This window comes from Populus alba, chromosome 14 (genome assembly GCF_005239225.2).
Source record: "Populus alba chromosome 14, ASM523922v2, whole genome shotgun sequence".
Taxonomy (NCBI): Eukaryota; Viridiplantae; Streptophyta; class Magnoliopsida; order Malpighiales; family Salicaceae; genus Populus; species Populus alba.
Window position 1 is genome coordinate 9,260,621 of NC_133297.1, and position 22,916 is coordinate 9,283,536.

The following is a 22,916-nucleotide window of genomic DNA, read 5'->3' on the forward strand; positions in this document are numbered from 1 at the left end:
GAAAAAAACTAAACATTATGTCATCTATAAATCCTAGAATTTATTCATTGATGTGGCTGAAAAAACAGGGTTATTAGTTTTTTCGACCAAAAAACTCATTTTCAACCTATTTGTTTGACCTGAAACACTTAAAAAACACACTACGAGCCTTGTTAAACCAATTCATAATCTAAAAACATACAAAAAACTGGTCCAAAACCTGAAATCAAAAATATTATGGAACTATTTGATAAAAAAATCAACTGTTTTAATGGTTTTAATCTTTTCTAACACCAACTTTCTTTTTTTAGACCAAAATCAGACAACTCCTTCTCTTTTCTTCACAAAAAAAATACTAAAAGTAAAGAAAATAAAATTTGATATCAAGATATATTTTTAAAAAATTATAGAAACTGATTGGGAAAAAACTTGAAAAGATGAGGAACACAAATGAATTTTATAAATTAATTATAGACTTGTCACCTATTTTATTTGATTTGTTCATTTTAATTCTTTATTTTTTAACTTAACTCTTACTTCCAAAAAAAAATATAATTTTAATTTGGTTCAATAAAATTAAACTACGAAAAAAATAAGCAAATATTTTAAAAATATATATAATATTATGATTTACTATAATATACAAGACAATAAATGGCGATAAATTGAGTGGTAGTGAAAAGGTTACGTTTAGTGTTATATTTAGTGCCTATTTGGCATCGTGTTAACGACAAAAGGTAAAAGGTAAATACTGAATTAAAATGTTTGGATAACATTAACCATATTTTTTTTTGCATGGATCCCACTAAAAAACTAAGGTTGAACCTCAGTTTATGAAAATCAATTTTTATCTGCTTCTCCTTCTCTTATGCGTGGAAAGTGAACTCTTCACTGTTCACTTGAACAATGAAGACTGTCTTTATTGTTCTAGCCGGATTGAATCCGGTTCAAAGTTAAATATATTAAACCGAATCCGGCCAAGTAAAATAAATAGAAAAAATAAATTATTTTTTTATTTTTAATTGTGTTTTACTTGAAAAAACTAATGTTCCACATTATCAATGACATTACATGAATTAGAAGGAGATCATTTGATGACGTAATATTTATAGAATTTGATCGCAATCCTAGTTTTATTTCTGATGATATTTTACATGATATTATTGTGCGTTTACGAAACCAATAAAATTACAGTTCTTATCGGATATATTTTATACGTGATAGAATTGTAGATAATTTAATGAAACAATAAAAAATATTTTATATTAAGTATTATTCATTTCATGACATAATAGCAATGGTTAAATTTATAATATTTAAATTAAAAACCATCAATAATAATATATTTTTTTAAAAAATAATTTTATAACCTTAATTTGAAAAACATTTATAACCAAACACATCAAATTACTTTTTATTCAATTTTGATTTCAATCATAATCTTATTCAAATATATATAAATACTAAATAAATCTCAACAAAAAATATTTTTTATAAAATATTTTTTTAAAATTAGTATTACAATATTAAACACCATTTTACTAATCTTTTCTAGAAGAAGTCTGCTATTAAGCCCGTGCCATACAAACTTGGGCCCATCTTGATTGGATTTGTAGAGAGCAATTAAAAGGGTAGCAGTGCCGTGATTGATGCTCCCACCGATATATGCTGACTTGATATCGTGAGCTGATTGGTGCCCAAACGAATCTCTTTTCTTGCCGTCCAAACGGCTCTCAATCAAATTAAAAATAGGACCTATCTTTTTACAAGGAGATTCTTTTCTTAACCAGGTGCTTATTCACAACGTCCACAAGACTGTTGTTTGTAAGAAAAATAATTTTTTTATAATGTTAAAGTCTAAATTAAATTTAGAAAATAAAAAAAATATTATTTTAATTTATTTATAAATCAAATACATTTTAAAAAATAATTGTTACCGAATTTTTAAAATTATTTTATTAACCCAACTCACCACGGTTAACTATAAAATTTTTCATTTTACTCTATTTTTTTGGTAATTTCTATTAAAACTATGTTTTAATTAGATTGAATTATAATCTATTCTTTGAATCTTTAAGAGACAAATGGTCTAGTAATATTAGCTCTGAAAATAATTAATTATTTTTTGACCATTTTTTACTGTTATTGTTAAAGGTGAAAACTCATCATCTAAATAAAAATAAATTAAATGAAATACTAAACTAATAACGGCCACGAAAGAATGAAAAGGGGGATTAAATATGATTTTTCTGAGTCAAGAGGGATTAAATAATCTGCTTCTTTAAAACAGGGAATTAGTAGGACTGGGTTGTAAAATTTACTCTTTCAATAAATATGTGGTAATTTCTGGAAGCTTAGCAGTTGAAATTTCAGGAAGTCATAATAATAATAAATTCTCATAAATACATTAATTAGTCCACAATAATTTGTTTAAGATTTGATTTAAGAAATTTGATCTCCATGTAGTCTTTCTAGATTTATTATCCAAAATATTCTTGCTCCACGGACCACCGCTGTCAATTTGCTTCCAGGCCCAGAATTTCAAATAGCTCCTGGCCGAGAAACCCAGCTTCCCCCTTTGCCATTTGGTCCATCTCCGATGTTTCCCTTGTCCAGCACTCGACGCTATTTATTTGTCCACCTTTCAGTAACCAAAATTCCAAAAATTGGTATTATCACAATGATCAAGAGTTCAAACTTTTTAAATCCTCAATAGCTTTAAGCAAACATTCAAATTAAAACTAATGCTATGGGTATTAAAAAGTAAATTATCTTCTTCATCCTTTACGAACTTCATCCTGTCCTGCAAAAACAAACATGCAAATCAGTTACCCATTTGCTAATAAATGCATAGAGAGTGAACACTTTATTATTAGTTAATCATCTAGTAAATGGTTTAGTAGTAAGAATTTAAAATTAAAAAATTTATTTAAAGATTTACATTATTATTAATTTTAGAATTTATGATATATATAAATTGGCTTGAATATCTACGTTAATAAAAAAGATAGGGGAAAAAGAGGGGGGTGGTTCGGGTCTGTTATGTCACCGGAAGCCACACTTAAAATTACATTGCCTTTCATTGCTTTTGCCGCGATGATTTTCATGCCCCCCCCCCCCCCCCCCCTCATTTATGCAGGAGTTTAAAAACCCAGGTTGGTGATAAAAGACCATACTGATGAGAGAGAGAAAAATGACAACAAACAAATTAATTGGATGCCAAGTGGCAAGGAAAACATGCCTCCAATTGCTCATGTAGAGACACTTTTGCACCTTCATCTGCAGCTTGAGTGCTTTTGTAATTTGCATCCCACTGCAAACAAGAATCCCCAGATAGCTCAAGCCCATTTTCCAAATGATTTGAAACAAATTATGAAATAAACTACTTGATTTATAAAATAAGACACTTTAGGCTTGCCTTTGAGGCCAAGTGTCTAAGCATTTTATAAAAGATGGAAAAAAACCAAATTATTCAGTCTAAAGTGTCCAAAAGATATCTATAACACATGATTTTCTGAATAAAATGACAGTGAATAACACAAAACAAAGAGGAGAAGAGAGAGTTCCACTTACGATGAACAATCCAAATTGCAAAGGATATCCCATGTTTCCTTCTTGTCCCTTTTTTTCTTCTTCTTACATCACCATTGTCATTTGAATAAAAAACAATATAATCTAGAAATGCTTCACCATAACCTTGTTTCCATCTTGATCTGTAATGGTAAAAACTAGTAAAAAAACCTCAAAATAATCAACCTTTTGTACTATCCAAAAGGAACAGCTAAACTGGAAATTAATTAAAAAAAGAAAAAGAAATAAAATGATCACCATCCATGAACCAGCCACCTTCGGAAGATATTTATAGCTTTGGTTTTAGTAAGGTAGGGTTAAGAGGAGAACAACAGAGGGACATGCTCCTTTTTAGGACAGGGAGATGTAGATAACCGATAAATCACAAACTATCAGCTACTAATTATTCCTCTATATTATATATTTTTATGATGTCTGATTATAGCTATTAAATTTAAAATAAATTGTCATGATTTTATTTATCATAAAAATTACAATAATATAACTTTGCTTTTTAATCCAATGCATCTAAATTCAAAATTAACAATGAAATTTGAAATAGCATTTTGCTGTGTGTTTCATTGAAATATAATTGGATAAAAATCTAGTTTAACTGTTTAGAGAATAACAGTGTTTGAAATTGTATTAGAAAATGTTTTTTTTTAATATATATATTTTTTATTTTTTTTAAACTTGTTTCTATACAAGCATATAAAATGATTTAAAATATAAAAAAAAACAATTTAAAACCCCAAAAATAAATACAGCTATTTTTGCATGCAGTCAAAGTCAGGACAAAGTGATATTTCTTTAAAATATCTCGAGCCCCAGTCTAACGTGGAAGCGTGCAATTGGTTGTCACCTGATAAGAAATCTGTGTTCAAATGATGTTTCGTGTCCCAATTATATAGCGAGCTCCTCAAGGCCACCTTCCCTCGACAATATCAATTTTATCTCCATTGTACCGTACCACAGCAACAAACTTAACATAGAATGGCAACCATAGCTGGTCTTAACCTCTCGGCCCCTAGAGTCTTAGCTAAGGCAACAGACACACCAAAAGCTCAACCCCTCATCAAGTTAAACCAACAATGGAGGAGGAGCTACCACCTGGGGTCCGGGCGCATGCAAACCCGACCCGTGAGAGCAGCCCCTGAGGGGATATCAGAGAAGGTGGAAAAGAGCATAAAAGAAGCGGAGGAGGCGTGCTCCGGTGATGCAGCTAGTGGAGAATGCGCAGCTGCATGGGATGAAGTGGAGGAGTTGAGTGCGGCTGCTAGCCATGCCAAGGACAAGAAGAAAGGGTCCGATCCTTTGGAGGAGTACTGCAAGGACAACCCAGAGACAGATGAATGCCGCACTTACGAGGATTGAAATGGTTTTTACTTGGTGCATCTTCTTTTAATAAGCAAACTTTAGATATTTATTAAATTTGGATCCTTAATATTGGTTTATGTAACAATGGAGATGGTGGATATCATAAATTTGGTGGCTAATTATTCGTGTTAATTACTGGCCATCTCGTCTTTATATTTCCCAAAAAAAAAACAAAGTCTAAAAAAGCCAATATATTTTTTACTGATGTAGCTGAAGCCTGGATGCAATGAACCACACCGTTAGCTTTTGTCGCCTACGTGCTGGAAAAATTTACGAGTACAATACAATTATCTGTTTTTTTCTATTACTGGGCCATCCTTCAAAATACATCTCCTCAAGCAATAGCCTCCATTTTTCTTCAGATACTGTAGGACCTAGGATAGAATTAACCACCTTGTGTTTTTTTCGCTGACCACATTAAATTTTTTTTATTTTAAATTAATATTATTTTAATGATTTTAAATTATTTTGATATATTGATATTAAAAATAATTTTTAAAAAATAAAAAAATAAATATTATTTTAATATATTTTTAAATAAAAAATATTTTAAAAAATAAATTTAATAAAATACTGGTGCACAATCAAAGCTAACCACAATTGAATAGAGCTATAGGTAAATGACCATCAATAAAATTAATAGTTTGATTCCATTGTCATGTATTGAGATTATTTGTCACTGTGGTTGGGTTATTGTTTTATTTTGTTATTTATAATTTTTATTTTGTTTTAAATTAATTTTTTATTTATTTTTGGATTGTTTTAATTTGCTAATATTCAAAATAAATTTTAAAAAATAAATAAATTATTCTAATAAATTTTTAAATAAAAAACATTTTTAAAAAAATCTTTATCCTTCAAATATCCTCTAAATAAAATCTTATACCCCTAGATAAAATCTACCCATCTTTTGTTCCTAAGAAGACAGTCAAAACCGGTATTTTAGGCGGAGGCTGGGATTTTTAGGACAGTACGGATTGAACCCCTTGATCGAATGCAGTAGGATTAATGATTTTGCTAGAAAATTCATCAAAAACACTAGGAAAAACATCAAGGTCAAAGTATTTTAAAAAACACCGGAAAAACAAAAACTACTGAATAGATTACGAGTACTTTAGCAGGAGGGTTGGTTCTCAGGTGAAAAATAACAGAGGAATATATATACCAGTGACGGGTCTCACCAGTTAAATTTTTATTTCAGCCTAGACATATATTGCTTGTCAGATTAGGCAAAATTTTAGAAGAGATGAGAACCACGACAGAAAACAAGCGTCTTAAATTGGTATTGAGAACACTCTAGATGCCCTACAGCAAGAATCATGGCCGCTCACACGACTAGTCAAAGAAGATTTGCATATTGAATTTCTGATTGAGCTCGCATGCTTTTGCATGGCAGTTCATCTTCCCGGAGGCTTCAGTACTATATATAGGGAACACATCTGATGATTCTACTCACCCCTAACACCTAAAATAGAAAATAGCAATGAAGACTACATTGTTCCCCGGGATTCGCGAGGTGGGTAAACACCAAACATCAACCGGAAAGTCCAATTTGCACAGCTTCTTGACGGCACTTAGTTTTCCAGTGATTTACATGAACCTTCAACTTCCCAAAACAGACACGCAGTACCCACCATAAGAAATATGCCTAACCAAATATCCAGTGCTGCAAGAGACACTCCGGCTCCACACGTAAACAAACGCACTCTTGGACCATAAATTAACCCCATGGAAAAACGTTCAACTTCTGTACCTTCCATTCCAAGCCTGAGAAAAATCACTCGGAAACTAGGTGCAAAGTGCTTAGATGCCATCTATAAGTAAACGTAACAAATTTAATCTCCGATGCAGGAATGAGAAAACTAAAAGTTCTTGTACACAAACACCATTTTCTTCTCTTCCAGTGCTTAGAGGATGAGGTGCAGTGGGAGCAATTATCCTTGCAAGTAAGCAGACATTGCAACTTGCATCATTATATAAGCATGACAACCCACCAATTCACGTTGAAGAAGCAGGATGAATTAGGGAGAGTTTGGGAAAGCAATTTTCTCAAAAATTTTAATTTTTTTTAAATAAAATATATATATATATATATATATATATATATATATATATATTTGGATTGTTTTTGATGTAATAATATCAAAAAATAATTTAAAAAAAACAAAAAAGTTATTTTAATATATTTCTAAACAAAAAATATTTTAAATTGTTATTATTATCATAGTCTCAAATAATTATAGCTATTTGAACTACTTCCATTACAAAGCAACCAACAACAATGATAAAGTGGTAATAATTCATCATCCAGACACAGTCGAGTCCCATCTCCTTCCATGTGTGTGGCAATCAAAGTGCATAAGGGGACATTTTGCGATTATTTTTTTTTATAAATTTAGTACAATAAACATGAAAATTTGGTATAATAGCATCCAAAAAAAATTTGATGAAATAATATAATTTAATAATATTATATTTTAGAAGCGCGACATGATTAAACTCTAATTTTCTACTTGAATTGATTGATTAATTAGATGTAGTTGTATTAACTAGTCGATTATTTTATACAAAAAACCATAATTTTATAAAGTTTTTCTTCCAAATATATTTTATAAGTCAATATATATATATTTGTCCAACTTATAAAATAAAAAAAATAAACTCTAATCAAAATCTCAAAAAAAATATTATTGACACAATAATAGGTGATTATGAACAATCATGTGTGAGTCTATTATAATTAAAAAAAAAATTGCCTTAAATGAATCACGTTGATGACCTAACATATATATTTATGGATTAATAAAACAAATTTAGATCTAAAAGGATATATGATAAATTCAAAGCAAAATAGCAACTCAAAAAGTTTATAACTTTTAGAGCAAAATAACAATTCAAAAAGTTTATAATTTTCAATTTGATTATTAAATCGCGTTTAAATTTTTACAAGAATTTTCAAATTATGTTTTTCTTATTATAGCCGAGACATCACTATATAAGAAATCCAAATTTTCTTATATGATGGCCCAGTGGTAAAAGTTTAGGACTAAAAGGTTTGCTCTCTCTGTGGTCTCAGGTTCGAGCCCTAGGTTGCTCATATGATGACCACTAGAGGCTTATATGCTTGTTAACTTTAGGGCCCATGAAATTTGTCGAGGTACGCGCAAGTTGGCCCGGACAACTACGTTAAACTAAAAAAAAAAAATCCAAATTTTCATTTGGACATTCTGGTTACAAATTTACTTCTATATTAATTCATTAATTTATTTGATTGTGTATAGTTTGATAGCTGCTTTCTAAAATATTATTTTTTAATATATAAAAATAATGTTTTTTTTTAAAATAAAAAATTTAACACGAAACACGGTTTTAACATAAATACAAACACCACCACAATCACATTGAAAGTAAATTGCACAGAAATATAGCAGTGAAGAAAATGCCACAGATTGGAAACTGATTCATCAAAAACGCAGATAGAAATTCAAACAGGACACCTAACATCACAACTCCCACCAAACCACACCCCCATCAAAACACATTCACGCCATCCCAGCATCCACGTACGCCCTAAACTACATAATATAAAGACCCAGACAGACAAAAAGAAGAGCCGAGCAAGAAACACAATCTCCCAGCAAAGCACCGAACAAGCTCACATTCATCAATGCTGGAAAAAATCAGCAGATGTCATAATAGGCTGTACTGAACACGGGGGCTGCCCACGGCTTGAACAAAGGATCAGGTATTTCAGGTATCTCCACGGAGAGTCCGCTAACATCCTCCACAGTCTGCAGCACAGAGTTCAACGACCGCAGCCTCTCAGTCAATTCCACAGCTTGAGCCCTCAGAACATTGTTGGCTGATTCCATCTCCATGTAGCGTTGTTGGGCAACATTGACACCCTGCATCAATTGATTGTTCTCGTTCTGCAATTTGCTCACTTCATTAACCAAATCCTCCATTTGTTTCTGCTTCCTCATCCTGGACCGCCTGGCAGAATCCCTGTTGGATATCATCCTCTTCCTTTTCCTCTCATCGACGTTCGCATATCGTGGATCGCTGTCCGATCCTGAGCTCGCTGCTTGCCTTGCAGACATTTTATTTTTTACAATTTCTAGATTCTTCGATAAAATTATCACTAGTCTAATCAAATAAATTCAATACCTTCGGTTGTAATTAGATTAGATGAAGAATCAGGGATCGAGATCTAAAAAACAAACAGGATTAGCAGAGATATTTGATTTAATTTAACTCATGAGAACACGTAGAACCAGTAGAGAAACACAACCGAGAAAGAGTGGAGAATTCGAATTCGTCGCATGGGGATAGAGTAAGTCATAAAAATTCTAAAAACATTGGTGCTTCTTAAAGAACCCTAATATTCGATCCCTAAGATTATCAATAAAGAAAACAGAAGAAGAAGAAGAAGTAACCCAAAACTCAGATCCGAAACTCTAGATCTGAAGACATATAATAGAGAGAGAGGCTGAGAAGGGAAGACTTCCCTTGCGACAAGCTAAAGAAACGAAGAGATGGAGAGTATTGGGAGGACAGAAACGTTAGAAATAGAGTACCAACATACAGGCGAAGAGAAAGGAAGGCTAGCTCCGTTGTTGGCTGCGGATTTTATAGAAAAGGTAGGGTTCGATATAGCCGGTGTGGAGAAATACTTTTAATTCTTTTTTAAAAAAAAAACAGTGGGGTTATTAAATTTGCTTGAGTGTTATGAGTGGCATCGGTGTAATTGCTGGCGTGCAGAATGACGCCAGCTGTGCTTGGAAGCCAATCCAACCATTGTTTTTTCTTTTTTGTATTTTTTTTTCATGGAGGAATATACTATAATTATTCTTCTCTTACCGTGTCAAGGTGTAAAATCGAACTAACGAAGCTTCCTGTGCTCTAGAGATTTGTTGGTCTTTTTCTTCATGAGTCCTGAACGGCTGGCAAAAGGAGGAAAAAACCCAATGTCATCATGGCTGAATCTACGGACGAGGATTATTTAAGTAGTTAATGAATTGCTATTGATATTTTTTTTCCATACAAAACTTTAATCAATAATGAGGATAGATACTAGTGATTTTTAAAATTTAAAATGGAAACTATTAGAATTTATCTGTTTTTTACTGTATTGAGCCCAGAGACCACACTCACAAAGGAAATGATTACGAGCTTGGATTCGTTGTAAATATTATCCTATGTTTGACCGGATGCAGGTTAGTTTTTTTTTTTTAATGAAAAAAAAAGTTTTGGGGGTGTTGCAAAACACGCTTAATTAAAATTTTAATTTTTTAAAAAAGTTATATTTTTTTATATGTTTGGATCGTTTTGATGCGCTGATCTTGAAATAATTTTTAAAAAATAAAAAAAATATTATTTTAATATTTCAGCACGAAAAATACTTTAAAAAATAATTATAACTACATTTTCAAACAGATTTTAAGTTTCAATTAAGATATGATATCTTCTTTATTTCTAAATCTTATTTTATCACTCATGGGATTTTAACTATAGGCCTTCAAGTGAAAATCCTAATACTTTTGCCCACAAATTACATGCTGAGCCTAGTTTAAAAAAGGGTGATTACATTGTTGGATTGCTGCTTGATGATTTTCTAAAATATAGGAAGCTTCACAATAAGGTTAAATTATTGGTTAGTTATTTGTTCATCCAATTAAATATAATTTTTATAATAAAAGAAGATATTTTTTTTTTATGAAAGACACATGAGACGAAAAAAAGTTTCACTTGGGTGAATTTAAAAGTCCCGTATACTTAAATTAGTATTTTTATAGAAATAAAAAAGTAATAAATATATTAAAGAGCATCAAGTTTAAAAAACTAAGTTAGTTTTAAATAAGTTATGAAATAAATATCAACCCTTGAAGAAATATCTTTGTGCGTCTGTCGTAATAAAGCCATCACCCGACTAGTTCAAAAAGTCCAGAATCCCATGACTACAATGAGATTTTAATGGCTTTATTTAAGAAATTCTCTTGGTTAGAAAATAAGAATAGAGAATTCCCTCAACCTCTTAAGGTCCGCGGCTGGTCACACTTTTCCTCCCATGTTTGAAAATTTACACTTTAAATCTGAATGAAAAGAATAAAATATCCTTGACTTGATTTCTTCCTCTCCCTTCCCTTCTCTTTTATTTTTCTTTTCTTCTTATTCTTTCTTTAGCGTGTTTGGCAGTGTGGTAGCGGTTGCTTTTTAAATAGCTTTTCATGCCGAAATACATGCCAATGATGTTTTTTCATTTTTAAAAAATCATTTTTGACATCAGCACATCAAAACGATCAAAAAAGTACAAACCACACTTAATTCTAGTAAAAAAAAATTTGAAATTTGCCAAAACACAGGTTGCAACGCAAAGATAAACGGTGCCTTTCTCTTCATCTCCACTGCCCACTACAATAGTATTTTCCTCTCTCGCCAAAAAAAAAAAAACATAACTTTTAAAAATGAATTCAAGAAAAATACTTTTAAGTATTGTTTTAAAAAAGCAAATACACACACGCGCTTGATTAAAGCTAAAATTCCAATGAGATGAATCTTTGTATGCAAAATAAATGAAAAATATGTTAATTTAGTTTTTATAAAATTAATGTTTGAAATGCAATTATGTGCAAGACCCAGTACAAAATAACATAACTTAAATGTCCATTTTGCATTGTAGTAACCTCTATTTTTCAAAATGATTTTTAAATTGATTTTCACATTAAAAATATCAAATTGATTTTTTTTAAACATTTTAAAATGATTTTAATATACTGATATACAAATAATATTTAAAAATAACTTATTATAATACATTTTTAATTAAAAAAAAACATCTATACCACAATACTGAACTCTTAAAATAACCAAACAGTTTTTTCTTTATTGTTAAATAAAAAACAAACTAACATAGTACTAAACTAAACGTTTACATGATGCTGGGCTTGGAGTGCATAGTATAGGGCCATAATGGAACGAGCTTGTAGACGGGTGCTGCCTCTCTGTAGGCCGTGCCCATGCGGCCATGCACCTCGTCAGACGTTCATGGTAAAAGCAGCGAAACTTACTTCACTGTAACTTTTCCTCAACCAAATTATCAAACCCATCGCCATTATCTTGGACCTAGAATCGATTGATTTCCAATAAAATTCTAAGCTTCACCAATCGAATCTTTGAAATCGGAACGAAACGAAACTATAGTTCACGAAATGGGGGAAGACGATATGCCGTTGGATGATAAGGCAAAGAGAACGAGAGATTTGTTATCAAGCTTCTATTCTCCAGACCCTTCAGTGTCTAATACTGGCAATTCTTTCGAATTTGCGTCTTTAGATGCCATTAACACCACCTCCTTCGACGCCGAACAGTACATGAATCTCCTGGTACGCCTGCTTTTTAAATTGATCTTTTATTGTTGTGTTTTCCTGATTAATTCATGAATTTATAACTTGAATTCAGGTGCAAAAATCAAATTTGGAAGGGCTTCTACAGAGGCATGTTGAAATGGCAGCTGAGATAAAAAATCTAGACACCGATTTGCAAATGCTAGTTTATGAAAATTACAACAAGTTTATTAGCGCCACCGACACAATTAAAAGGTATCCCTTCCCACTCACAATTTGACTTTGCTAACAATTCCTTTCAGTGCAATTTTGATTTTTTTTCGTCTCTCGTCTTACAGGATGAAAAGTAATATTGTGGGCATGGAAGCAAGTATGGAGCAGCTTCTTGGCAAGGCATGTGCCAAATTTCTCATATTCCCTTGTTTAAACTTGTCCTTTGAATATATGTAAATGCCCGTGCCCAAGTGTTATAACCATCACAGAGTGTACCAATTCATTGCAGATAACATCGGTACAATCAAGAAGTGATGGTGTGAACACTTCTCTTTTCGAAAAGAGAGAACATATAGAGAAATTGCATCGCACACACAACCTTCTTCGAAAAATTCAGGTATTCAAAAACCATCGTTTCTTGCGTGATTCATATTTATATACTGATAACATCATGCTTGCAGGGGACTTTTGAGAAAATTTTCAACTAACATTGAATTATATTTTATGAAGATTAGAGATGTTCCTTGCCAAGCATGCTGAATTGGAACTGTATAACGTCGATGTTGTATAAGTCACTTTTGTTTTTGACCTAGCTAGTTGACTTGTATGTGATGTGCGCCTATTTACGCTGTTGAACTTTGAGCATGTTGCATGCTAGTCTCTTGCCAGTTTTTACTTGACAGTAATGATCACATGTATCAACATTTTTGTTTCATAAGAGTCTCTATAATGAAGGCTGCAATGGATTTTTTTAGTTAACGTTGGGTCTTGTAGTTCAATTTTTTTTTGTTGATAATTTTAGTCAAGTTTTTAATGGATTGAATGGAATCCGCTTATTCTACATAATTAAAACTCCAGTTTTTGGCATTATACTAGTCATACGAATTTCTTCCTCTCTGGAATAGAGCAGTTCATATATGATCTACCTGCTAGACTCGGGAAGTGTATTAAATCAGAGACATATGCTGATGCAGTCAAGATCTACATTGGAGCAATGCCAATTTTTAAGGTTAGTGGTTTTATACCTTGTCCTTCGATGGTGGGTTCAAGCTTTTATTTTTCTTGTTTTTTTCTGGGAATTTTCTTTTTGTTTCTATTACATATTTTACTTTGAAATTTAAGTTTTTTTTTTTTTTTTTTGATGTAACAGGTCTATGGGGACTCATCATTCCAGGATTGTAAGCAAGCATCTGAAGAAGCTATGGCCACTATTACAAAAAATTTGCAGGTGTATTCTTCTTTCCCAATTAAACATATGGATGGGGGAGCCATGGATGGTGTCTTCGTCTCTTATTTTTCCAGCATTTTCTTTGGCCATTTAGATTGCAAGCTGTTTACTTGTATGAGCCAGTCTTCATCTTTTTTTCTTTTTTTAGTTGGGGTGGAATAACTTACCATTTAGGTTTATTGGACTGGAAGTACTTGCTTGTTCTCTCTGGGGGTGCGGGGGATATACTTTAGCCCATTGTTACTTTTGCTTGATTCCTCCTGGTGAAAATATTTGAATTCAGTTGATGCTCCTTATGTTTGGACGGTGCTCTGTACTTGGATACCAGATATCAAACCATACAACATGAATAGCTTTAGTATTGCAAAAAATTGAGATTTCTTTACATGATGCTTTGAGGTTGGGAATCTCCCGTATAAGCCTCTGAAAAAGTTTTTGGACCGTGTCATAAATCTTTAAGACTTCTTATATCTTTGGGCATATTCTTTAAGATTTCCAAATTAAGGTAAGAGATTTTCTGAAATAATGAAATCCTAATTCCGATGCTTGACTTCTATTGATATGTGGTATAAAAGTTAAGTTTTTTTTTCTGATGTGGAATTCTTGTTGTTTCATCTGCTTTTCAGGGAAAGCTATTCTTGGATTCTGAATCCATACAAGCAAGGGCTGAGGCCGCAGTACTTCTTAAGAAGTTGAATTTTCCGGTATGTATAGCACTCAATGTATCACTTCAGATTGTTTGTTGGTTGGCTAACATGTTAATGAGGATGCAGTTCTTTTTTATATTTTTTTCTTAATTTCTTTTGACTTATGAGTTGTAGGCTCCATTTGATTCTTGCTGATAGATGCTAAATTTTACTTATTTGGCCTGGCATGTGTATTGTGTGTCTCTTATTATGTTTTTGTTGGAGAGACCAGTGTGCATATGATGACGAATGGCCCTTTGTCTTAGCAGATGGACAACTTAAAAGCAAAACTATTTGAAAAGCTAGAGCAATTTCTTGAAGGCCTTCAGCTCAAGCATGAAGACATAGCCAATGTATTGGTAGAATCTAACAACCCTTCAGGACAAGGAAACAATACCGAGTCAGTTCCTGGTTCTGCGCGTGATGTAAGTGCAACACGTACCAGCTTTATATCTGTTGGCAATCAGTTCTCATACTAATACAAACTTTATGCTGAGCGTGATCTTAGGCTTTAGTTTGTGAGTTTGCTGAAGCTGTTCGAGCTTATCAAGTAATTTTTCCTGATTCAGAAAAGCAACTGATTAAACTTTCTCAAGACTTGATTGCCAAGTAAGGGCATTGAATTGGTTACAACAGCTTTTATATTTATTTATTTTTCAATTTTTGAACAACATGAATTTAAAGCACACATGACTCATGCAATATGATTGGCAATTTCTTTAGGCACTTTGAGATTACTGAGGGTTACATAAAGGAGTGGATTCCAATTGCTAATTTTCTGGGTGTTCTTCGTAAGTACTACGGATCTCTCAACACTGCTTCTCTTGGAAATCATGTTTTGGACTACAAATTCTACTCTAAATTGTCTACCTTTTTAATTAAAATTTTTATTGCTGAATTTGTCATTCCTCTACGATGTCACTTCTCTATATACATGCTAGCATGTGTTTGGGGCATCTTTATGCTCGAGTTCAAGGATTTTTTTCTTCTTCTTCATGTCCTTTGTTTAGGTTGCTTTAGAAATATGTGTAATTGAAAGGGTTTTTTTTTTTGGCCTTAAACAATAACCATGATTGAACTATTTTGTTCTTTGGCACCCCTTCTTGCAAGGTTAGAACTTTGCTATGACGTACGACACAATCTAGACGGCAATATAATGTTCGTTTCCCGACCAGTCAAAGATTTTCATTTTAAAAAATTTACTGAATGGTTTTTTTCATCAAGTTCTCTATGACCATGCCTCATTTGCCAGAAAATGCACTCCAAGTACATGGACTTCCTTGATTTTTTCAACAAAGTATTTCAATTGTTATTTTTTTCAATAACATATCTCAACTCCCCAATTGGCGATCAATCAATACTAAATTGGATGTTTGTTAAAAATAAAATAATTTGGTCATTAAGTGATGGCATGACGTAACACTTCCAGAACCAGGGATAACTAATAAAATACTTGCCAATAAATGTGCGTAATATGTAGAAAAAAAATAGATGTAATTTGGTACTTGATGTAAACCAAATTGAGAGTTCAAATTCTTAACTGCAAAGAAAAAAATTGAGAGTTGAAACATTCTATTGAAAAATTTAAAATACTTGATTGATCACTGATTGAGTGTTGAATACACATTGAGAAGTGAAAGTTTGTTTACTGGGATTGCATTGTTCTCCAGCATCAATTGCTGTAATTATGACATGAATGCAACCAAATTCACCATTCTGCTTTAGGGGCCATGTCAGGTGTTTTGTTGGGAGAAACCACAACATCAAAAACTTCGTTGACTGCCAGATAGCCATGTGGACTTGAGTTTTTAAGTTGTTTCTATTCGTAGTGCTCTGCAATTGTGATGCACTTCCTCAGTGTTCCCTTTACTCATCGAGCTGCTTGGTTTTCTGATGCTCCTCGAGCTTGCTTTAGCCATTTTTGCAATTTGTTTTTGCTGTCTTTAGTTTGGTCTGTAAAATGGTCTCTTCACCGTCCTAAAGATAGTGGGAAACTGAAGTTTTTTACTCATCCTATACCTGCAAAAGCAAGTTTTCTTCCTTTTGTTTCTAAAAAGTAAGCTATCTTTCCATGTGATGAAACCTGTTATGTTAGATGCTATGAGACTGGAAACTTCCCCTTGTTGTATAAATTTTATGCAGTTAGCATGTGTCATCATAAAACTATCATGGTGAAGAAATGCTGGATTCCTCTAATATTTTCATCACCCATCTAATCAATTCAACATTCTTTGTTCCTGAATGTCCTTACTCTGAATTCCCTCCAGGTTTCCTATGGATGACTTTTGGTTAATTAAATATCATGTGCTGATTCTTTCTTGTTTGGAAGCTTTGCATTTGATTTCTCGAAATGCTTTACCAAATACAGGAATTATATGGAAAGATGTTCACCTGATGGATAAAGTGCTGCGTGAGGCTCTTCTCCCTGATTGTGCTTTGAAGGTTGTCCTTTAATATCAGTTGTGCTTTGATTCAATCATAATCCCTACCTGCATTTTCCTTCTCTAGCTGGTCTGGAATGAGAAAAATAATTTTGTTTGTTTATGGAACTTTGTAACTAAAAAAATCCTACATTGTCACAGGCTTCCCTGGTGGCTGTCAAACAATATATAAAAAGCACATTTTCTCACCTTCTTCATGATATCTCAGGTATTGTTACATTTTCAATAAAGTTCTACTTCTTTGCTCATAAACCATGAACAAAATAAAACTTGGTTGGATAGGTTCTTTTGTTTGTCAATACAATTGTCCACCTTTTGAGAATGTCTCGTAGGTTATGAAGGATACTGGAGTGGCGGGAACCCATAAGGCTGTAACCTTACACCACCCAATGACTTTACAAAGGACACAAATTTGTTGACCAAAAAGCTCAGAAAATTCGTAATTGTTATTGATTTTTTGATAGCCTTAACAGTCTTACTCAAATTCCGTTTGAACTGGCAGATTCCCTAACCAATGTCCATATCAAACCAAAGGAGGAAGCAAAAGAGCATCTTTTGGTGGTTTTCCTTGAGGCAGGAAAAACTGCAGTTCTTCAAGGGAGCGTGAATGTGTTACTGGTAATAAATAGCCATTAAGACATTAGTACTTCCAGGAATAACTGAAGTCTTACCTTTCCTCTGTACCAAAGCTATATATATATATATATATATATATATATTTACAAATCCTGCTGAAATATCTATTATGTTCCTTGAAAATTTAACTAGCCTCTGTTTCTATCACTTTCTCTGTGCTTGCTATTTGGTGTTTTTTTTAACAAATATATGGCGATGATATTACAACCTTGCTTTCCATTCTATTTTTTCTCTAATGATTTGTGCACGGGCGTTTCCTCAATTCTTCTATTTCAACATTTTTGTCACCAACAGGCACATTATCTGTCATGTACATGACATCCTCACCTAGCTTTTTTGAATATCTTTGCTCATTCATTCCAGGACTTCCGCCAACTTCTTGAGGAAAACTTAGGAGGGCTTCAACTGAGCAACTTGATTATTGTGTGGGTTCGAGAAGGATTTCAAGATTTCTTCAGGGCACTTCATGATCGGCTCCTCTTGCTTTCAGGGAAAAATAAATCTGCCAGTCAAGATGAAAATTCCACAGAGGGTATGCAGGTTGAGAAAGTGATTCCAGGCCTTGTCCTCGTGCTGGCTCAACTGTCTGTCTTTATTGAACAAACTGCCATCCCTAGAATTACTGAGGCAAGGAGCCACTCACAGTTTCATTTCATTTTCCTTTTAACGGGTACAACATCATAATTTAGAATTCTATAGTCTCTGGGCTTACCTTTAAGTTGAATGTCCTGATTGCCAGGAAATAGCTGCTTATTTCTCTGGTGGTGGTGGTCTTGCTTCTGAAAATGGGCCAGCACTTGTTCCTGGTGAAATTTGTCAAACCTTTCATTCAGATGGTGAAATACTTCTACAGCATGTATGAACTAAAGTCTCTATTCAGATGTTTTAATTCTTGAAGCAACGTCTAAGTGTCTATTTTTTGTGATGGTTCAAAAAAAATTCATGGTGGTGTGGTGAATTTTGGATTTTCATGGCACTATCACTACTTCATTCTTTAAAAATTCCTATAAATATATTTACTACATAGTTATACTCCACACTACCCGCTCCCAAAACACCTGTCTGTTGGAGGATAGCTGAAAACTTTCCCCTGGCTCAAAACTGGTCCCATCACAGCATCAGGGACTGAATCTTTCCGGTTTTGAATTTTGCCCAATTATGCAACAGAAAGACGGGATCCAAGCAGAGCCATGATCTCTCAAAAATAAAAACCCCATTCCTCATGAAAATAGAAAATTTGCTTCCTTCCCTTCTTTCCCCCCTTCCCAACACCCCCTGCAAAAAAAGGCAATTATCTCCCCTGGACATGGGTGCCATAGAAACTCATTAACCATTTTGCTATTATGATATCATTTGCTCTCTCAGATTGAGTCAGAAAATGCAATGCAGAATTAATTAATTCGAGTAACGTTTGTCATCCACACATCACTTCTACTAGCTGTTCCAACTAACATTTTGCTATTTTGTTACTGTTTTTCAGTATATAAACATGATAACTCAAAAAATATTGGTTCTCCTGAGGAAGAGGTTTACAGCTCCAAATTGGGTCAAGGTTAGTATGACACGTGAAATTAGAAGATTATTTGATGTGAATTAGTTTGATATCTGACTCTGATTTTTCTTTATTTTTACAGCACAAGGAACCTAGAGAAGTTCATATGTTTGTCGATTTATTCCTTCAAGAGGTTTGTTGCTTCATTGATTTTTTGGGGTTATTATCTTGTTGATATTTGGGGGGTATATTAGGATGCCAAATTTATTTAATTTGACTTTCCTACAAATGACAATCGTGACAACTTGTAGATTTGTGGTGTGTGGACCCACGCCTATTTATTGGAAAAAAAGAAATATTGAGGACTTACTTTTATTTTGTCCTGACTAGTTGGAAGCAATAAGAACAGAGGCAAAGCAGATATTACCTCATGGAGTACTCCGCAAGCATCGTCGCTCTGAAAGCAATGGAAGCACTGCTTCCTCTCGCAGCAATCCATTACGAGAGGACAAAATGATTCGGTCAAACACTCATAGGGCCAGGAGTCAACTTCTTGAAACCCACCTGGCAAAATTGTTCAAGCAAAAAGTTGAGATTTTTACAAAAACTGAATATACACAGGTATGAAACTATACTTGCTCAACTTTATTAAGGGAGGAATTGCTGGTAAGGACTATGAAGTAACGTGGACTGGTTCTGCTTGCAATTTGCAGGAATCTGTTGTAACTACTGTAGTAAAACTTTGTCTTAAGAGTTTACTAGAATTTGTTCGACTCCAGACTTTCAACCGGAGTGGATTCCAGCAAATTCAGCTGGATATTCAGTTCCTAAGGGCTTCTCTTAAGGAAATTGTTGAAGACGAAGCTGCCATTGACTTTCTGCTTGATGAGGTAAATGAAGGAATAACTTGACTAAAAAATTTGAAGTTTAATCCTGGAAATCTTCTATGGGAGTTCATGTTTGTTTGTTGTTCTATTATATGAAAATGTGTTGTAGATATTGGAAAGATTGATGGGTGCTGGATTCCTTTCCTTTACTTGTAGTTCTTGAGTTCAGAGTTTATGATATCTGTGGTTAACTTTGAAACTTTCTAACAATAAATGGCATGCATTGATTTCTTTATGGAGCAGGTGATTGTTGGTGCTTCGGAACGTTGTCTTGATCCAATTCCTTTAGAGCCTCCTATCTTGGATAAACTAATTCAAGCAAAGTTGGCAAAAGAGAAGGAACAGACTCCAATTTCTCTGAATTTAGAGGAAGGTCAAATCAGTGGTTAGAATGTCTCAATTCATCAGGAACTGGCAAGTGTATTTCTGAATGGAATGATCAAGTCATAGAACCTTCACAGGCATCCACGAGCCGGCGAGTGTATTGTGGGTGTGGGTGGTAAGATGGTATCAGAAGGATGGTATATGTTTCCCGGTTCCTGATAATGGCCCTGCAAACTTTCATGATTTTACTCTTGAAGATGTAACTTTGATGGTTCATGATCTGATTACTGCAGTTTTGCTCTCATGGTCCACGCTGGTAAGAATATATGATATGATGAGTATAGGAATGTTGCTGTCCATTGGGAATCATGTAGCCTGTACACTGTATAAATCACCATGCTATTATCTCCAATTTTTTATGGTAGGGAAGAAATAGTTTTCATGCTTCCAAATCAAACATCAGTATTTTTGTCTGTTTATTGGTCGATCAATTTGCATTGCATCACAATGATTTATGTTACATTCTGCACATGTTATAATCAAGGAATGCACGTGCTATTATCTCTATTCTATTCTTTCGTTCTTCCTCTCAATTCTCTCCTTGTTAAGCTATTAGCTTAACAGTTGGCATCAAAGCCTATCCTGGGCTTGAAGTAAAATCTTGACTCAAAATGGTAGAAAACAATACGGTGAGAATTGTTGAATAACATTGCAGGAGGTTGGAGGAAAGGTTGCAAGGCCTTCATCGGGAAATTCAAGAATCAATGGCTGATCTGCAAAGCAAGTGGTAGGAACAATGGGTGGAACAAAGCAAGAGAGCTAATCAGATTAATCTGTAGATTGAAGCATTATCAAATCATTTCAGGTTGTTTCTTGCTACTCAAATGGCAGGAAGAGAAATTGGAGCCAACTCTGAATGAATTTTGAACACTCCAACAATGGGAAAAGAGATTGGAATTCACATCAATCAAGAATGAGCATCTCAAGGATTCAAAAGCAATATCTGTTGGATCAATGAACAGTGTCTAGCAATTTTAATGGCAGTATACAAATGAAGACACTATTTGAAACAAGAACAGTCCATAACTCAAATTGACCATGAGAGTCTTAAATACTTGTTGGATCAAAAGAAAGGGCTAATTAAGTTTTTGAGTCTGAATTATTAGGTTCTGTATAGAAATAGCAGAGAAAATTTGGTTACAAATGCATTATCTAGAAGGAACAATTAAGTGGATAAAAAGCATGGTAATGAAGGCAAGGAAATTGGCAGTTTGGATGCAATAACTAAAGTGGTGCGAGCTTGGTATGAAGAAATATATTGTTCCTGCAAAGATGATGTTGCATTACAGGATATTGTAACCGGTAAGATGATTGATGTTAATAAGTATCTAAAATATACCTATGAAGAAGGAATTAAAAGATATGAAGAGAGGATTATAGTAGGAGGTAAAGGATCATTAATAGGGCAGTTAATCAAGGCTGCACATGACTCTTACAGTGGAGGCCATGCTGATATTCATAATTCTTATAAGAGGCTCAACTTTTTCTTTAATTGACCTTTTCAATTTTTTTTTTTGTCAATGTGTTATTACGAAGCTAATAAAATCCATAATATAAACACAATCACGGTAAAATTTAACACCCATATCTCTTTTATTATTTGAAAAGCTTTAACATTGCATGGTACTCAATTTGAAGTAGATACCAGAAAGGTGATGCTATTATCATTCACAGAGCTTAATAAATAGATTGAGTTTTTATTTGTTAAAACTTGCAATAAACCTTTTTTCTCTCTCTTAAAATTCTCCAAAACGTAGATAATTTGCCAATATTAATGTTTGTTTAGTAATGTGGTGTATGATATATTTTTTAAAAGTGATTTTTAATTGAAAATATATAGAAATTATATATATATATATATTTTATTTTTTTAATATCAATATATTAAAATCATCGAAAAAATATTTAAAAACAATTAATTTAATATTTTTTTAAACAAAAAAAATAAAAATTAAAAAATTAACTCGATATCAAACATAAAATAATTCCAATACAATTCACCCTGCAAAACCAAATGCCCTATTTAAACCTTTTTGTCACTCATGTATTATTTGTTGGCTTAAATACTATAATATTTTTTGATAAACACTCCTAAGTCTTCCTTTTTTTAGCAAGTTAGACATGCTTATATATCAAGCCATCATATACATTCACTAGTAATCATGCTTTATTCATGTATCTCTGTCATATAATTTATTTTTTCAAGACCAACATTATTAAAATTAAAATAAAACGTAAAAAAAAAATATAACATGATAATACCTTTTCGATCAATCTCTACATTAAAATGATAAAAGAATGGTAAATAAAAATGATGAAAATATATTAATAGCTAAAATAAGATAGACTTAAAAAAAAAAAAAGATTTCAATCCAATAAATGAAATCGAGGATGTAATAGGATGATGTTTCAATATCATATCGTACATCACAGCGTTGTTTGCTGTATAAGGTGGATCCAACAGCATTAAATTTAAGCCAATGACATAGCCTGGACCAATTGACATGGCCTTAGTTCTAGCGCATCTAATCAATCTCGATGCAAGGGGACCCTCTACTCTATTATAATATATGTAATTTAATATTAACAAAACCTCGACATCTAAGTGGCTGTAGTTTAGTGGTAAGAATTCTACGTTGTGGCCGTAGAGACCTGGGCTCGAATCCCAGCAGCCACATTT

General features: G+C 33.0%; 3 protein-coding genes, 1 long non-coding RNA gene and 1 other non-coding gene across 7 annotated transcripts; 3 read left to right on the plus strand and 2 right to left on the minus strand.

The window, feature by feature from the left end:
- Positions 1 to 3,120: 3,120 nt before the first annotated feature.
- LOC140954501 (uncharacterized) lies at positions 3,121 to 3,926 on the minus strand. Its single transcript, XR_012167830.1, has 3 exons — positions 3,808 to 3,926; positions 3,553 to 3,692; positions 3,121 to 3,292 (listed from the first exon to the last, which is right to left on the minus strand). It is a non-coding gene; the product is annotated as an uncharacterized lncRNA (long non-coding RNA).
- A 552-nt stretch (positions 3,927 to 4,478) lies between these two features.
- LOC118041061 (calvin cycle protein CP12-2, chloroplastic) lies at positions 4,479 to 5,230 on the plus strand. Its single transcript, XM_035048163.2, has one exon. The coding sequence runs from the start codon at positions 4,543 to 4,545 to the stop codon at positions 4,921 to 4,923; it is 381 nt and encodes a 126-aa protein (XP_034904054.1). The 5' UTR covers positions 4,479 to 4,542; the 3' UTR covers positions 4,924 to 5,230.
- A 3,063-nt stretch (positions 5,231 to 8,293) lies between these two features.
- LOC118041060 (bZIP transcription factor 53-like) lies at positions 8,294 to 9,614 on the minus strand. The gene has a single exon (XM_073404284.1). The coding sequence runs from the start codon at positions 9,024 to 9,026 to the stop codon at positions 8,607 to 8,609; it is 420 nt and encodes a 139-aa protein (XP_073260385.1). The 5' UTR covers positions 9,027 to 9,614; the 3' UTR covers positions 8,294 to 8,606.
- A 2,325-nt stretch (positions 9,615 to 11,939) lies between these two features.
- Positions 11,940 to 21,491, plus strand: LOC118041059 (vacuolar protein sorting-associated protein 51 homolog). Of its 3 annotated transcripts, XR_012167904.1 has the most exons (21): positions 11,940 to 12,308; positions 12,385 to 12,524; positions 12,608 to 12,662; positions 12,772 to 12,879; positions 13,393 to 13,491; positions 13,633 to 13,710; positions 14,337 to 14,414; positions 14,663 to 14,821; positions 14,905 to 15,005; positions 15,120 to 15,187; positions 16,765 to 16,838; positions 16,979 to 17,045; positions 17,340 to 17,455; positions 17,837 to 18,100; positions 18,213 to 18,329; positions 18,954 to 19,025; positions 19,108 to 19,158; positions 19,356 to 19,586; positions 19,679 to 19,855; positions 20,096 to 20,492; positions 20,892 to 21,491. XR_012167904.1 is itself a non-coding variant. In XM_035048161.2 (20 exons), exons 1-20 carry the CDS (start codon positions 12,135 to 12,137, stop codon positions 20,240 to 20,242), a joined length of 2,376 nt encoding a protein of 791 aa, XP_034904052.1. In that variant the 5' UTR covers positions 11,940 to 12,134; the 3' UTR covers positions 20,243 to 20,743. The 3 variants fall into 3 exon arrangements, 2 of the variants coding, with proteins under 2 accessions (XP_034904052.1, XP_034904053.1); XM_035048161.2 differs by lacking the exon at positions 20,892 to 21,491 and having other exon boundaries at positions 20,096 to 20,743; XM_035048162.2 differs by lacking the exon at positions 20,892 to 21,491 and having other exon boundaries at positions 11,941 to 12,308; positions 14,666 to 14,821; positions 20,096 to 20,743.
- A 1,350-nt stretch (positions 21,492 to 22,841) lies between these two features.
- Positions 22,842 to 22,913, plus strand: TRNAH-GUG (transfer RNA histidin (anticodon GUG)). The gene has a single exon. It is a non-coding gene; the product is annotated as a tRNA-His (tRNA).
- The last annotated feature ends 3 nt before the right edge of the window (positions 22,914 to 22,916 follow it).

What these genes read in the sequence shown, in the direction of transcription:
- LOC118041059 (XM_035048161.2), top strand. Translation starts at nt 12,135, where the DNA reads ATGGGGGAAGACGATATGCCGTTGGATGATAAGGCAAAGAGAACGAGA. An exon ending in TTAAGAAGTTGAATTTTCCG is followed by an intron (nt 14,415 to 14,662) that starts GTATGTATAGCA and finishes CCTTTGTCTTAG; the next exon opens with CAGATGGACAACTTAAAAGC. An exon ending in TCCCTGATTGTGCTTTGAAG is followed by an intron (nt 16,839 to 16,978) that starts GTTGTCCTTTAA and finishes ACATTGTCACAG; the next exon opens with GCTTCCCTGGTGGCTGTCAA.
- LOC118041061 (XM_035048163.2), top strand. Translation starts at nt 4,543, where the DNA reads ATGGCAACCATAGCTGGTCTTAACCTCTCGGCCCCTAGAGTCTTAGCT.
- LOC118041060 (XM_073404284.1), bottom strand. Translation starts at nt 9,026, where the DNA reads ATGTCTGCAAGGCAAGCAGCGAGCTCAGGATCGGACAGCGATCCACGA.